The sequence below is a fragment of the Kogia breviceps genome, chromosome 3 (assembly GCF_026419965.1).
Source record: "Kogia breviceps isolate mKogBre1 chromosome 3, mKogBre1 haplotype 1, whole genome shotgun sequence".
Taxonomy (NCBI): domain Eukaryota; kingdom Metazoa; phylum Chordata; class Mammalia; order Artiodactyla; family Physeteridae; genus Kogia; species Kogia breviceps.
Window position 1 is genome coordinate 137,407,802 of NC_081312.1, and position 16,048 is coordinate 137,423,849.

A 16,048-nucleotide genomic window follows, 5' to 3' on the forward strand; every position below is an offset into this window, starting at 1 on the left:
AAATTAATTTAATTCTTTAACAGTGAAGTCATATTGTACTTTAAATGAGTAAGGGGTGAATTTCGGTGCCCCTACTTCCCTACCTGACAGTAATTCTTACTGCTAAAACTGGGGGGGTTGTCCAATTCGGAAAGACATCCCCCTCCCCAAACACATTTACAGTTTTAAACTTGACCATTTTCCTCTAAGCAGTAATAAGTTTTTAGGGTCAGCCCTTTGCTAAAATAGGTTTTAGATCACAATAACAGTGCTTATACAGTGCTGGGAAGGGCTTTCCTGAAAAATCTTTATGCAGCATCCTATCTGGCGTGGAAGAAGTCTGTGGCCAAGCTGGAGTTTTAATCTGCCTGGGAGCTGGCTGTTACTACTTCATCTCGTCCTCTCCCGGTTGTTGGTATCCTTTTCACAATTTCATCAAATATATATATATATATGTATGTGTATATATATATTGTGTGTGTGTGTGTGTGTGGTACACGGGCCTCTCACTGCTGTGGCCTCTCCCGTTGCGGAGCACAGGCTCCAGACGCACAGGCTCAGTGGCCATGGCTCACGGGCCCAGCCGTTCTGCGGCATGTGGGATCTTCCCGGACCAGGGCACGAACCCATGTCCCCTGCATCAGCAGGAGGATTCTCAACCATTGTGCCACCAGGGAAGCCCAAATATATATTTTTAAATGATTTTGGTGGGAACATTAATCAGAAACACAAATTAACTTTTAGAACTTAATGCAATTAATATAGAGAGGAAAAAATGGCTATTTTCTACTTTTGTTCCTTTAAAAAAGAAGTTATTCATCTTATAATGTCTTAGGTGTTTGTCTGGCAACCTGTGAATCCTCTCTATTAATGTTGTTTGCAGACAAAAGTTATTCCTAAATTAGTGTACTCTTCTCCACATAAAAGTACTGGGAAAACTGATAACAGTATTAAAAGTATAATGGTGTAATTTTAACTGTATTAAAAGTATAGGGCTTCCCTGGCGGTGCAGTGGTTGAGAGACCTCCTGCCGATGCAGGGGACACACGGGTTCGTGCCCCGGTCCGGGAAGATCCCACATGCCGCGGAGTGGCTGGGCCCGTGAGCCATGGCCGCTGAGCCTGTGCGTCGGGAGCCTGGGCTCCGCAACGGGAGAGGCCACAACAGTGAGAGGCCGGTGTACCGGAAAAAAAAAAAAAAATAGTATAATGGCCATCTATTGTCTAGAGCTTGTTAAAAATAACCAATATTACAAGCAGCCTTTTGTTGCCAAAATGCAGGGTTTGTTTTTTTTCATTATCAAAACAACCTATATTATATGAAAATTAGAAACAGTCATCTTAATACCTTAATGTACATTTTTCTGTATCCTTTTCCATGCATATATATTCAGCTATGTACATATGTATATGTACATTTATGTGTATATATAACCTTTACCTCCATGTATTATTTAAAAAGTAGTCATACTATACGTACTTATAACTTTTAATCGGTCAAGGTTTTGAGTGTCTGAGATGTGCAGAACATGGTCTTAAGCACCATAGGGCATTGATAGATCCATTAAATAAAATCGCTACTCTCAAGATATTTATAGTCCAGCTGATTAAGATAGGACAAATATATAAGAAGCAATGTGAAGTCCAGTGCAGTGGCTGAGCTATATGGTCTATACTAAGCACTCACAAGCAATTAAGATTAGCCTTCAAGGACCATTGGAGTTGAAGAGGTAAAGGTAGCTAAGTACCCAGCACGTAGTGTGGGCTCACTAACTGATGGTTGTTGCTCTTATACTCACCTGACTATACTCATCTGACTCTAGATGTCTGGTACAGAAGAATATTGATTCCATTTCTATACGTAGAGAAGTTGAGAGGAAAAAGGTTACAACTGCAGGAAGAACTTTGAGTTAAGTGTTGTCTGGGTGGAGAGCTGTTTCCGCATATAGGTGAAGATGTAGAGCTTGAGTTCTGGTGAAGAGTCAAAACAGCTTTGAGAATCATCTACTTAGAGACAGTAGATGAGTTTTCCAAAAGGAGTAGGCCAATAATTGGTTTTATTTCACACTGTCCTTTATGCCAACTAAAGTTGATACTAAATACCATGACAAAAAATAAAAAAGCCTTACTTGTCAGTGAGTTAGAAAAATGAGGGTTTGTGGTTTTTGTGCCAAGAGTTAAAATCTCTCTATCTTTGTAATTCTGGCATTTTTTCTTCTTGGGTTGTCTCATAGCTCAATAGTTGGGAAGTATTAAATAACAAAATGTGTGTGTGACAGACAAAGAGATTTGTTTTCTTTTCTTTTTTTTTTAAAAAAAATTTATTTATTTATTTGGCTGCACCAGGTCTTATTTGTGGCATGAGGGATCTTTGTTGCCACGCGTGGGCTCTTAGTTGTGGCACGCATACTTCTTAGTTGAGGTATGCATGCAGGATCAAGTTCCCTGGCCAGGGATGGAACCCTGGCCCCCTGCATTGCGAGCGTGGAGTCTTAACTACTGGACCACCAGGGAAGTCCCCGAGATTTGTTTTCTTTAAAATAAAAGATTCTTATGTCTAACTTAAATTTTCAAATTCTCAAGCTGTTTTTGTTCATGTCTTGCTGGGTCTCATTATCTCTGTTTGGCTTTTCACTTACAAATCATGTTTCATATATGTGAACAACGTTGGGAATGTGACCTTTCTCATGACCCTGTAAGCTAAGATTTTGCTTTGCATTTCCCAGAATAAATGTCACTAAAACATATACATTCTGCTTTTCCCCTAGGTAAAAATCTCTACACCAATGAATATGTAGCTATCAAACTGGTGAGTAGAATCTATATATGTGGTAATTACATTTTAGTGCTCTCACCCTTCACATATCTTTTTACAGGAAATAATTGTAAGTGTTCACAAAAATACTAATGTTATTTCTCCTTGCATATGATCCCACATAGTCATTTCCTTCAAATATATATAGTGTTACAGTGATGAATCACTGTATACTGTAAAACACTAGTTAGAGGATACTAACTATAGTGTTAGCAATGATAAATCAAAAAAAGTTAATAAAACATAGATGGAAGGAAAAAAAACCGTAGTAACTGCTGTAAACTTTGTACCTTTCACAGTGCTATTTTTTTTTTTATCATTTTCTTATTCTTGAATATGACTGATCCATTTTTTAAATGTAAGGTATTTATTAATATACTTCTGAATGTGATCATCTAATCATTGCCTTAAAAAGCTGTCAATGTGAAAAACACATTATGTGGTCAGATTTGAAGCAAAGAGTTCAATTGGTTTTGTCAGTGCTAATCTTATGAATAACTAACCTAGTCATTGAAAATAACATCCTGTTAAAAAAGAATAATTCTATTATTTTTAAGGATTAATAGTTTTAGAAGAAACAGTTCTTTATCTTATATTTAAGGTTGATGAAAAACCATTTCTAGCCATATGAAATGTTTTATATAACTAGTTCCTATGAAACTGTATAAATATTGTCCTCCTAATAAATTCTAGTACATTTCCCAGGATCTGAAGGTAGTTTTGGGCTTTATTAGTTGGAAGGCAGAGGTGTTAATAGTTGAAGGAAGTATCTTGTGGTAATTGCTATTCTTTTCTAATGAATTGCTCCTACCACATCCACACCTGCTTTGTGGTTGGTCCTTTCCTCTCATTAAGCTTGTCTGCGGAGGAGTTAGAGTTGTCCTGTGAAGAACTGACAGGCATCAGATTAGTTTCTCTACAAAGAGGTGGAGCGGGAGCAGGTCTTAGAGCAGGTAGCTCCTTGGGAACCAAGTGTTTTGTTTGTTGACTTGGAACTTTTGTTGGAGAAATGGGAGCAGGAAGAGAGACAATGCATGTAACAATGCAGACCAAAATATTTTTCTCAGCTTGAATGTCAAAGAATTAACTGTATATTTTTATTTTTGGGAATTTGATTATTCTGTGAAAGTGTTATCTAGTTCATCTCTTTTTTACTTTTTCTGTTTTATTGGTTTGGTAAGTTGGAATAATTTTGATTCTTTGGGACTAGTAATAGGGAGAAGCAGCCCCTAAAACACTTTAAAATGTTGCCTCAATACTGTATATTTGTGATTGTCCCCTTATTTATCAAGACTTCTTCTGAGGCTTTTTGTTAGAGGCAACTCATTCTATCTAGATTTCTCTTTCCAGGTTCATACTAGTCGACCTGTTTAGATAAGGTTGCATAACATTATTGACATGCCTGACCATTGCATTTCACTTATTATTTTATTAAAGTTTTATTCTTTGTATGGCCAAGAGTTAAAGGTAGATAGACTTCATGTCATCTAGTATAGTGTGCCTCAGTACCTCATTTCTCTTTCAGATAAACCTTAAATAAAGGCTTTTTAGAGGATGACAGTCTTGTCTATGGGCCTCTTCTCTTGCTATGGGGCTGTATTCTCTGTGGGAGATATGATGGCAGTAATTGAGCTCTTTTCACTGTAACAGCAAAATTTGCCTTAAGCATTACAGTCCTACAAGGTAGCCGTCTGCTGTCAGTTTAGGATTTCAGGCAGGCATGTGTGTTCCAGAATAACCATGATTCTGGCAAACAGCCAGCCCTCTATGGAAATGTAATCAGCATCTGGCACAGAAATACAAGGAAGCCCTTGCTGGTAGTGTTTCAGTTCTGCTTTGTTTGTATCTTCATTGTGGGCTCTTGTTTCTTGGATTTCTAGGAACATTTTTTAAAAAAATCAGATACAGTGTAAACAAACTAGTGTGATGAACCCCTCCTTTACACCTATCACCGAGGTTTCTGGGGTTCTTTTTTGTGTGTGTGTGTGGTACGTGGGCCTCTCTCCGCTGTGGCCTCTCCTGCTGCAGAGCACAGTCTCCGGACGCGCAGGCCTAGCAGCCACTGCCCACAGACCCAGCCATTCCGCGGCACGGGGGATCCTCCCGGACCGGGGCATGAACCCACGCCCCCTGCATCGGCAGGCGGACTCCCAACCACTGTGCCACCAGGGAAGCCTTCTGGGGTTCTTTTTTTTGTGCAGGCTCAGCGGCCATGGCTCACGGGCCCAGCCGCTCCGTGGCATGTGGGATCTTCCCAGACCGGGGCACGAACCCGTCTCCCCTGCATCGGCAGGCGGACTCTCAACCATTGTGCCACCAGGGAAGTCCGCGTTCTTTTTAACAGAGGTTTTCTAACAGTTGTTTAAAAAGTTTTCTCTCCATTCTGCTAATTCTACTGCCTTTTACAATCGTATAGATTGTTTGCAGTGTCCTTTATTCATAGTGCTTTTAGAAGAGCACTTGAAGCTCCAGTGGTTGAGCAGGCTACGACTACGTGCTGAAGGGTATGGCTGAAGGATGTAAGTCCTTCCGTCTGTGATAAAAAGCCCCTCATGTCTGAATATATGTGATGTGTACACCCACTTTTAGCCCTATAACTCTAAAGAGATATTGCTTTTTTAAATCTGTTAACATATTTACCCAAGATCAGATTGAATATTTCCTATTAATGTTTCCAGAATGAAGTTTGAAGGTATTAGGTTTGAAGAAGGATCTGTGTTTTTTAAAATTCATTGACTCTTGTGGTTTGTCAGAATTCAAGACTGTTTCTCCAGAAAGAACACTCCTCTTTCTAGTGTTTAGGTCAACCTCTGGTTCCATATCAATTTGTCATCACTGTCTCTTTCGGTTTCTTGTGAATTATTAATGATTTTGCTAAAAGACAAATTCTGAAATTGGCTGCTTTGATGGTGATATATTAGAAGATCTAAAACCCAAATGGAGACTCTGTAGCTGAAGACATAAATGCATAAGGAAGTGACTCTACAGTATAGTCTTAAATACATTTTTTTGGAATAAAAGAATCTTGAGAAACTTGAAGGCCAACTCTGATGCTTGCTGATTTTGCAATCAGAGAAGGGTATGAGTTTTTTCATAGAGCTCCTTAGGGCTTTGAAGTATTCTAGCCTACCTGAATTGATTTAGATAAAACCTTCCTAGAAGCAAAGGTATAGACTAGATAACTTCAAGGAAAGTTCTGAATTCTGTGATTTATGGATTCTGTATTTTAAGAAAAATGCAGAAAACTTCAAGTGGGTTCAGGAAGAGCTCCAGGGGTGATCAAATAACTAAAAAATAGGACCAGTGAGGAAAGGTTAAAAAAATTGAAATTACTTTGCCTGAATAAAGGAAATTTAAGAAATGACTGAATAGCTTTGTTATTTGAAGATAGCTGTTATAGTATATAGTATAGTAGTATATATATAGTATATAGTATAGTTATTCGGGAGCTGTTTTGTCTTTGTTATTGAGGATATAAGAGAAATAGGCTAAACTTTCAGTAAGTGGAGATTGCAGTTACATATAAAGACCTTCTAAACCATGAAACTTGTTAAAACACCAGCATGAATTAATAAGGGAAGCTGTGGGACTCTCCTTCCTTTGAGCCTATATTAAAAAAAGGACAACTGGGCTTCCCTGGTGGCGCAGTGGTTGAGAGTCCGCCTGCCGATGCAGGGTACGCGGGTTCGTGCCCCCGTCTGGGAAGATCCTACATGCCGCGGAGCGGCTGGGCCTGTGAGCCATGGCTGCTGAGCCTGCGCGTCCGGAGCCTGTGCTCCGCAACGGGAGAGGCACAACAGTGAGAGGCCCGCGTACTGCAAAAAAAAAAAAAAAAAAAAAAAAAAATAGAACAACTAACAATTCAATGGGGAGACGACAGTTTTTTTCAACAAATGGTGCTGGGAAAACTGGAGATCCACATGCAGTGAAGTGAGACCCTTTACATCATACACAAAAATTAACTCAAAATGGATCAAAGGCCTAAACATAAGAGCCAAAACTATAAATATCTTAGAAGAAAACTTAGGGGAAAAGCTTCATAACGTTAGATTTGGCAGCGATTTCTTGGATATAACACAAAAAAGCACAAATAAGAAAAGATAGGTTGGACTTTATCAAAAACTTTTGTGCATCAGAAGACTCTGAACAGAGTAAAAAGATAACCCATGGAATGAGAGAAAATATTTGAAAATCGTATATCTGATAAGGAATTGATTCTTGAATTTACCGTTTTAACCATTTTTAGATGTACAGTTAAGTGGCATTAAGTACATTCACACTGGTGTGCACCCATCACTATCATCCATCTCTAGAACTTTTTTTTCACCTTCCTCAACTAAAATTCTGTACTCATTAAACACCAACAGCATTCCCCTCTCCCCGCAGCTCCTGGCAACCACCATTCAACTTTCTGCCTATGAATTTGACTATTCTAGGTACCTAATATAAGTAGAATCATGCAGTGTTTGTCCTTTTGGGTCTGGCTTATTTCACTTAACATACCATCCCAGAGGTTCATAAATTTTGTAGCATGTGTCAGAATGTCCTTCCTTTTTATGGCTAAATAATATGCCATCACACATATGGAACAAAATGTAACCACATTTTATTTATCCATCCATTTGTTGATAGATACTTGGGTCCCTTCCACCTTTTGACTATTGCAAATTATATTGCAACAAACATGGGTCTACAAATATCATTTTGAGTCTGAGTTTTCAGTTCTTTTAGGTGTATATCCAGAAGTGGAATTGCTGGATCATGTGGTACTTCTATATTTAATTTTTTGAGAAATTGCTGTACTGTTTTCCACAGTAGCTGTACCATTTTACATTCCAACCAGCAGTGCACAAGGGTTCCAATTTCTCCACATCCTTACCAACACTTGCTATTTTCTGTGTTTTTGATATTAGCCATCCTAATGGATATACAGATGTATCTTTCAGGGTAATGTTTGATTTTCTTGTTAACTAGTTGCCTGATACACTGTCAATTCAGAATGATTAGCCAGCCAATTCTTGAAGTTAGATATAGAGCAAAGTGTGGTAGTATGGCTGCTTTATCTTTGGGCTCTTTAGAACACTATTTCTAAAAACTTGAACACTGTATTAATTAAAGTTACAAGTTACATATCTTAGTTGCATTTACAGTCTTTAATTCTCTGAAGTGTAAAAATACATATACATAACACTGTTCCTACAGCTTTATTCATAATATTGAAAACTGAAAACAGTTCAAATGTCCAAAAGTTAAGGTTTGTGTGTATGTACACACACACACACACACACACACACACACACACACACACACACACTAATATTTAGTTTTACTTACTGTTATGGAATGATGTCATCATCACATGTTGAATTTAAAGATATAGAACACCAAATATAGTATGCTTTCATTTATTTAAAATATGTTTTTGAGTCTATATTATATATAAATATATGGATAAATCAGTATTTGGAAGAACATTCACCAAAATGTTAATAGTGCTTTTCTTTTAAATGATAGGATCTCAGGTTATTTTTACTTTCTTTCTAATTTTTGTGTATATGAAATTTTTTTCCTGAGCATATATCATTTTTCTATAAATAATAAAACCATTTACTACCCAAAATTCATAATAAAACAAGAAGGAACTACTTGCTGGTATTTAATTAAAAGATTTGGCACCTGGTTTCCTAGGAGAATATATTTCAGAAGAATACTTCATGGTGAGAGAGCTATCCTTGAGTGATATCTCATACAGAGTATTTTTATTTAAATATCCATGCCAGGGTTGTATATAATTCAGCTTCATCTTCCCCTAGATGTGCTTTCAAAGAGAAATTGTGGTAAGAAAATGCTATTATATATGAATATCATCTCTAAAATACTAAGTGGTCTTAGCCCTGGTTTACTCTGAAAACCTAGGAATGAAAAAACTGTCTAAATCTGATCACAATTTCTCTTCTTGGGTTTCAGGAACCAATAAAATCACGTGCTCCACAGCTTCATTTAGAGTACAGGTTTTATAAACAGCTCGGCAGTGCAGGTAAGTCAATGTTTCCTCCATTTATTCAGCATATAGCTTAGCTGGAAGCCCTAACATATGTAAATTTTCTTGTCTACCCTTTTTGCCAGACCATGTATCTCCCCTACTTGCTGGATAGATAAATACACATAGTCAACTAAAAAGCTACTTACTCTCTGGCATCTAGACGGGCAGATGAGTTGATTGGGGGTCTGTGCTACCATGCCTGTCCACAAACCAACCTGTGAATGCTTTCATCCACCTCAAATACACATGGTATGGTTTTTGCTTTTTGGTAGTTTATTCATTCTCTTTTCATTCCTTTGTGTATACAGAAAGAAAGGAGGAGATGTTGGTAAATTTCAAGCTGTTTTTACCACATTGAGACTATATATCCATTTTAAAGACATACTACTAAAATATATCTTCTGAAATACCTTAACACTGTCACTTTATCTATTGTTCTTATTAATTTGGAAGACCTGTCTATATGATTGTAATAACCTATGACCTCTGAGGATTTTTTAAAAATTAAGTTTATAATTTTTAAAAACATTCCTGTTTTTTTACCAAAAAGGTCAAATTTCTGAAATATCTTACTGGCTTGCAGAAAAATCTATTGACTGAACAAATGTTACCAACCCTAAGGAGGTTGAACCCATAGGATTCCTATTGCAGAAGATGAAATCCTTCAGTGCTAGTTTAATTATTTGACATTAATAGACATTCCTCTGCTTTATGCTTCTTCAATGTGACAGTTTTTTGTGAACGACTGAAACATAGTTTCTATTTCAAGTACCATTATTGAAGGTACTGTTGAAGGAATTTGAGTTTCACTTCCTAAAATATATACATTTATATAAGAGCCACTGGGTGTTACTCAAGTCATCTTATACCCTGACCATGGCAATAATCAGCCATAGTCATAACCTAGGGAGGCCAGGATGAGCATTTGTCTTTCATTGAACCTAACATGAGTTCTTGCAGACAGCTCAAATGCGTTCATCTCAGCTGTTATATGCTGCCCCTCCACTGCTCACCTGCAAGTCTTCTTTTAAACTACGTGTCTTCAATTCCTTCAGTTTTTTGCATTATGTGATTAACAGATACTTCACTGTCATTGCTCCACTAGGAAGCATGAATGTACACACTCACACACTCCTGGTTTTGTGATGTTCCTCTTGAATGAGCCTCATAAAACAGCACCAGTAACTCTGGATTTGGAGGCAGTGAGATTATTATCTTCCTTGATCTGGACACAATAATTCTTTTAATTTAGGTTAGCTATTTTAACAGCCATTTTACATAGTTGACTTTTATGCATTTATGGAGTTCTACTCAGTTGAAACCTTTATGTCTTTTTTACATAAGCTGCCATCAACCAAGGCTTTCTGAATTTTTCTGGTTATATAATTGATTTTGATCACCAGAACCTCCTAAGTGTCATCTTATTTTATCCCATGATTACTAAGTATTCGGATGCTTTTCAGTCCTAATTCTGTTACTGATGATTAATACTGACTGTTTTTTAATTATAACTGCATATCCCCCCTGCCCCTTCCATAAGACTACTATAAGCTCCTTAAGAACAGGCTTGTGCCTTCTTCACCCTGGTGTCTCAAATGTATCTCAGGGCCCTACATAGTTCTTTCACATAATAGGAATCTGGGAAGAATTGTGGTGACAGAAGGAGCTTAGGAAGATTTGATAAGCATGCGTTTTAGATTTTTGCCAAGTTATTAAGAAAAACATTCCCTGGGGATGGATAAAAAAGGGGATTTATTTATTTATTTATTTATGATAGGTAAGAAGTAGATTTATTTAGAGAGATACACATTCCGTAGACAGAATGTGGTCTGTCTCAAAAGGTGAGAATGGCCCTGGGAGAAACACACTCCACAGAGTGTGGGCCATCTCAGAAGGTGAGAGGCCAGGAAATTTATTTTGAAAGTAGATCAGCTGACAAAGTAGACAAGATTTCACCATGTCTCCCTGTAAATGTGAGCATGAACACTAGAGCTTCTTCCTAAGTTACGGCAGAAGCGTTTCTCTTCCTATTTTTCTAGAGTGAAGTTCCAAGCTGCAGATGTTACTCCTCAGTAGTTAATGTGTGAGCAGCTAGAGCATTTGTGCCCTTCTCTTCAGAACCAAGGTGATGTTGTGGCACTGTAAATAAACAACCATTCACGCTGAAAGCACACAAACCACAATTATGCAATTGTTGTTTTTACTCACTGGTGCTTTGTCTGTCATTATTCAGCACAGGCCGAAGACTTGCAAGATATTTGGGTATCATGACAAGGAATACTTAAAAAGAAAAAAAAAGCCCATTGTGACTTAGGTTTGTTGAAGGAATTAATCAATACTTATGAAATAAATGGATGAAATTTGGGGGGGAGAAATGAGTGATTATGAATTTAAAGGACACTGGTATAGCTCTTGTGACCAGAGCTTGAGATTTTAAATTCCTAAAATAAGAACTTCTGTGTTGGCTTGAGAATATGACCATTTTTTCCTTAAGTACAAAAGTCTTATTCATTACCTTGCTTTTTGACCCCTACATTGCCCTGACTGTATGATCTGGAAATTCATACCAGTTCTCTACTCATGTGTAGATAGAACAAAAATGGTAGTACTGGATGATTGTGAACGTGGTTTAAGGTGGAGCTCTACCTGATTGTCCCTTCTTTTCCTTGTTTGATCTCTAACTTCTCCCCTTCTATACCGTCACGTTCTCTAGTGAACAGTCACACTTCAAGCTTTCTTTGCTGATTGTAAGTTTGCCATCAAGAATTTCAAGACCCGATTATTTACTATGAAGGTTATCTCTAAGATAATCAGGGAAGAAAGAGGGCCTTGAGAGTCTTGAAACTGAGAATGAGGATTTTGGTCTTCCTAAAAGCTATCATATTTTTTCCTTTTTTCATTTATTGTAGAAACCAAATTATGAAATATTAAAGGATATTTTGAAAGGAGATGGTGGTCCATGTTCTTATCGCCCTAACTCAGCCACAGTTTATTTGAATATTTCTCTTTTTCATATGCATACATATTTCATAGTTAATCTCAGTTCACATGCAATTGCATGTCTTCATTCACTGAACATTGTAACATTTGTCTTGATGCTGCATTAGATACATGTTTCTGATCATTGTATAATATCCTGTCAGCTTTGTAGACCATAATTTAGGCATGTATTTTGTGCTGTCAGACTTTTAGCTTGTTTTTATTTGAAGAAAGCATTTCTCCTATTGATTTCTGATACCTGAGTATATAACTCAAAACTTTTCTTTCATATGTTCTGCCATTTACTCCACATATGATACGATGGTGATTTTCAAATGTTTAAAAATCTATTAAATGATAGATTAAGTTTATTCCAAATGATTCCAGAACAAAAATTATAGAAAGAAATTTCAGTAAGATAAGTTTGACTTTGTATAACAATTAAAACAGTGTGAAAGTGTCATCAATATGGGTCTGGGTAAATAAATGGTGATATATTTATACCATGGAATTAGCTATTAAAAAGAAAGCAGAGCCCTGTGTACTAACATGGAAAGATGCCCCAATATATTTTTTAAGTAAAAAGTTTTGCAAAACAGTATAGCATGATTATATTTCTGTAATACAAGAAAAACATATATAATACAGATATGTCTGCATGAGCACAGAAAATATCTGAATGGATATATTAAAAAGTTAATGATTATCTTTGAAGAGAATGATTAGAAATGGGAAACAGTCTTTAGGTTTACACTTTAATCCTTTCATGTTGGTTGTATTTTTTGCCCTGATCATGTATTATTATTGTATTGTTATTATAATAGATAATTTTGTAAAAGACTGCAGCAGTGGATTTATGGTCTCTCTCTTACCTCTTCCATCACCAAGCAACCTGTTTCTGTCCCCTTTTATCTGGAGCCATGTGTTAACAGTTTCAGGCATAAGGTCAACAAATGATGATAAAGTGGTGCAATACTGTGTTTCCTTTCTTTCTAAACACCTTGTAGGAAGAAAAAAACCAAATTGTGAACTGGAATAAGCTGTCTTATGCAATAGGATTTCCTGTCTCTTAGCAGGAGGGCAGTTTTCAAGCAGAAGTTAAACAGTTATGCATTCTGGATGTTATAAGGGAGATTTGTGCACTGGGTAGAAAGTTAGATTACGTGACTTTTTAAGACCTATTTGAACACTGAGATTGTATTAAAAACTTTAAAGACTATTTTACCATGCAAAAAACATCCAGATGTTTATACTTGCAGATATTTATACTTGGGGTCTTACTCAGTTTCAGAAGACATAAACTTATTTTTCTAAGTTAATTACATCATAAATATAACCCTGGCAAAGTGGACACCCAGTAGTTAGTGAATCCAAATGGGAACATTATCTACTATTTTCACATACTTGGATGGGTGCAGGTGGGGTAGATTTTTATTTGCAAATTGTGGTTCAATTATTGAGCCTGATATTCCTGGAGAATTTCCAAATTTATTACAAAGAAAAACAGTATTTTTAAAATGTGAATTCTGCAACTATATGTTATGACTATGGAAAATTATTATATTATTCTTTTCCTCACTGTTGGAATATCAAAGTTTTAGGTTTTCTCCAGTGACTAAACCAAACACATTCTTCAGTTTTATCTTATTTTTGCTTCATTTTTTCTTATATCGTTGTTTTGATTTTTCACAGTACAAAGGGCTTTGGCACTGAGCGCAGTTATACTTTTCTTTTCAGTTGTAACTTTGTATAGGTTGTTCTGAGTACACAAGATTAGAAATAAGGGACTTAAAGATTGACTCTGGGTTCCCTGGGGCTGGCTTGCCCTCCTGGTAGCTTCAGTATTTGTTTGGTACAATGGGCCAGCTTCACAAAAAAGAACAGTATTTAATCATGGTAATTAAAGACTGTAAGCCTTGCATTCAGCAGATGAAAGCACCCAGTGAGTTTTAACCATCTTTCTTATTTTCTTATCATTTTCTTCAGTGATCAGTGTTGGGTTAATTGTATTATAGTCACCATGGGTAAGTCTCAAACTTATCTTCCTGTTATGGGAATATTTTTAGGTTTCCCTATGCTCTGAGTGTCCTCTTACTTAGGAGAGTATATACATTGTCAGTTTTTAAATTTCCCAGCCAACAAATCTTTTATCCAGCACACCTCCCACTTTTGCTTATGTCCTAACACATAGGAACAGGACATGTGGATGACAGGTTTGGTGCAGAGATAGGCAAAACCAGTGGCCTCAACAGAGAGGAGGCCTAAACATAAGACAGAGACAGTATGAGCATGAAGGTTCATAGCTAGATAGGGACTGGTCACATAATAGGGGTCTGTATATGTTTAGTAATTAACTAAAAGATGAATAAACCAGAACCAAGCATGCAGCTGAAGTGGCAGGAGAGAGAGGGAGGAAGGGAGAGGGAATGAGTCAGCAAGAGCAGGAGCAAATGAAAGTTGATGGGAGGAGGGGTGAATAGGCAAATAGCAAGAAAATAGGATTCTAGAGACAGAAATGAGAATGCAAGTGATAAAATCTGGTGGAGGCCTCTGACATAGCCAGAAGGAGCAATAAAGTTGCCTTCTGTTACTGTTCTCAGAGTTAGCTTTCTTAGGAACAGTGGTTTTGAACAATAGCTTTGACATTTTTAGTAGAAGTAGTAGGGTAGGTTTTGGTAAATTCCCATCACTTCACTTGGCATCTGAAGGCCTAATTTATAATATAGATAGTACAATGATCTCTTTGCTTCTGGAAGCTTCTTAATTGTATTGAGAGATCCTAAAGGTAGTAGAGGAACTCATCGTGCTCTGGTTAAATATTTAATTCCACTTCCACCCAGCAACCTGCCTGGGAAAAATTCTCAGGGGCTCTGGGAATAAATATCATATCATAGACAATCTAAGCCTGAGCTGCCATGTCCTGGCTTTCCAGCTGCTATTCTAATCTGCTAGTGACTATTCTGCTTTGGCTTTCTTGTAAAGGAGATGGTAATCCTCAAATTAAAGACAGCAAAAGGGAATTCCCTGGCGGTCCAGTGGCTAGGACTCTGCACTTCCACTATAGGGGGTACAGGTTCTATCCCTGGTCAGGGAACTCCTGCAAGCCTCGCGGCGAGGCCAATAAATAAATAAATAAAATCTTAAAAAGACAATAAGATACTTAACTGAAATTTCACAGTGTAATAAAGCCCAGGCAAAATCTCATTGGAAAGAGAAAGCAAGTGAACTTAAGTGCCCACTAGGTACTTTATATGGTTATTTCATTTTTCCCATTTTGAGCACAGGGAAGTTTAGTAACTTACTTTACCCAGGGTCACACAATAGAAAAACCTGAGCTAGGAATGTGTTTGTCCCATGTTTTCGTACAGATTTCTCTGTTTTGTGTGTATACCGAGCAGAGGCCAGATGCCTGGCACCTTCTACCCATTATCCCTTGCCTAATTGTAATAGAATAGTGGAAGATAGTTGTAAACGTGTTAATTGATGCAAAGCCCCAGAACTTTCCCCCAGTGAAACAGTAGGATTTCCTGTTTCATATGGTGCCCCCAAATTTCATGCCTTTGTTACCTCCAAATCTTTTATGGCCTTAGGTGATCTAGGTTTTGAAACATTTCTTTCCAAAGTAAATTAACCATTTGGGCTGAATACTTGTGCCATGTGTGCAACTGAGGAGCTCAGAGCTACCCCACCCAAGCCGTTTTCACCCACTGAAACCTTTATGCTATGAATAAAGTATTCATATTCTGTAATACCTATATGGGAAAAGAATCTGAAAAAGAATATATATATATGTGTAACTGAATCACTCTGCTGTACACCTGAAACTAACACAACATTGTAAATCAACTATACACCAATAATTTTTTTTTTTTGCAGTACGCAGGCCTCTCACTGTTGTGGCCTCTCCCGTTGCGGAGCACAGGCTCCGGATGCGCAGGCTCAGCGGCCATGGCTCACGGGCCCAGCTGCTCAGCGGCATGTGGGATCTTCCCAGACTGGGACACGAACCTGTGTCCCCTGCATCGGCAGGCAGACTCTCAATCACTGTGCCACCAGGGAAGCCCACCAATAAAATTTTTAAAAGAAGTATTCATGCTCTGCAATTTTGAAGTTTCTGGGAAGGAGTGTTTTTATATGTCATCAAAAAAGATAGGAGGTACAGGTTGGTACCAGAAAAAGAGCTTTGAATCTAGGCAACTGTTAAATTAACAGGAACATGGTTCTACTTCAACA

At 37.4% G+C, this 16,048-nt stretch overlaps 1 protein-coding gene across 10 annotated transcripts in view; it reads left to right on the forward strand.

Moving 5' to 3' along the window:
- CSNK1G1 (casein kinase 1 gamma 1) overlaps positions 1-16,048 on the forward strand; it is a 163,598-nt gene that overhangs the window by 89,496 nt on the left and 58,054 nt on the right. For all 10 annotated transcript variants that reach the window (XM_067029668.1, XM_067029663.1, XM_067029666.1 and 7 more), the window contains 2 exons: positions 2,747-2,787; positions 8,761-8,830. In XM_067029668.1, the coding sequence (XP_066885769.1) occupies positions 2,747-2,787; positions 8,761-8,830 (111 nt within the window). The remainder of the gene's footprint in view (positions 1-2,746; positions 2,788-8,760; positions 8,831-16,048) is intronic.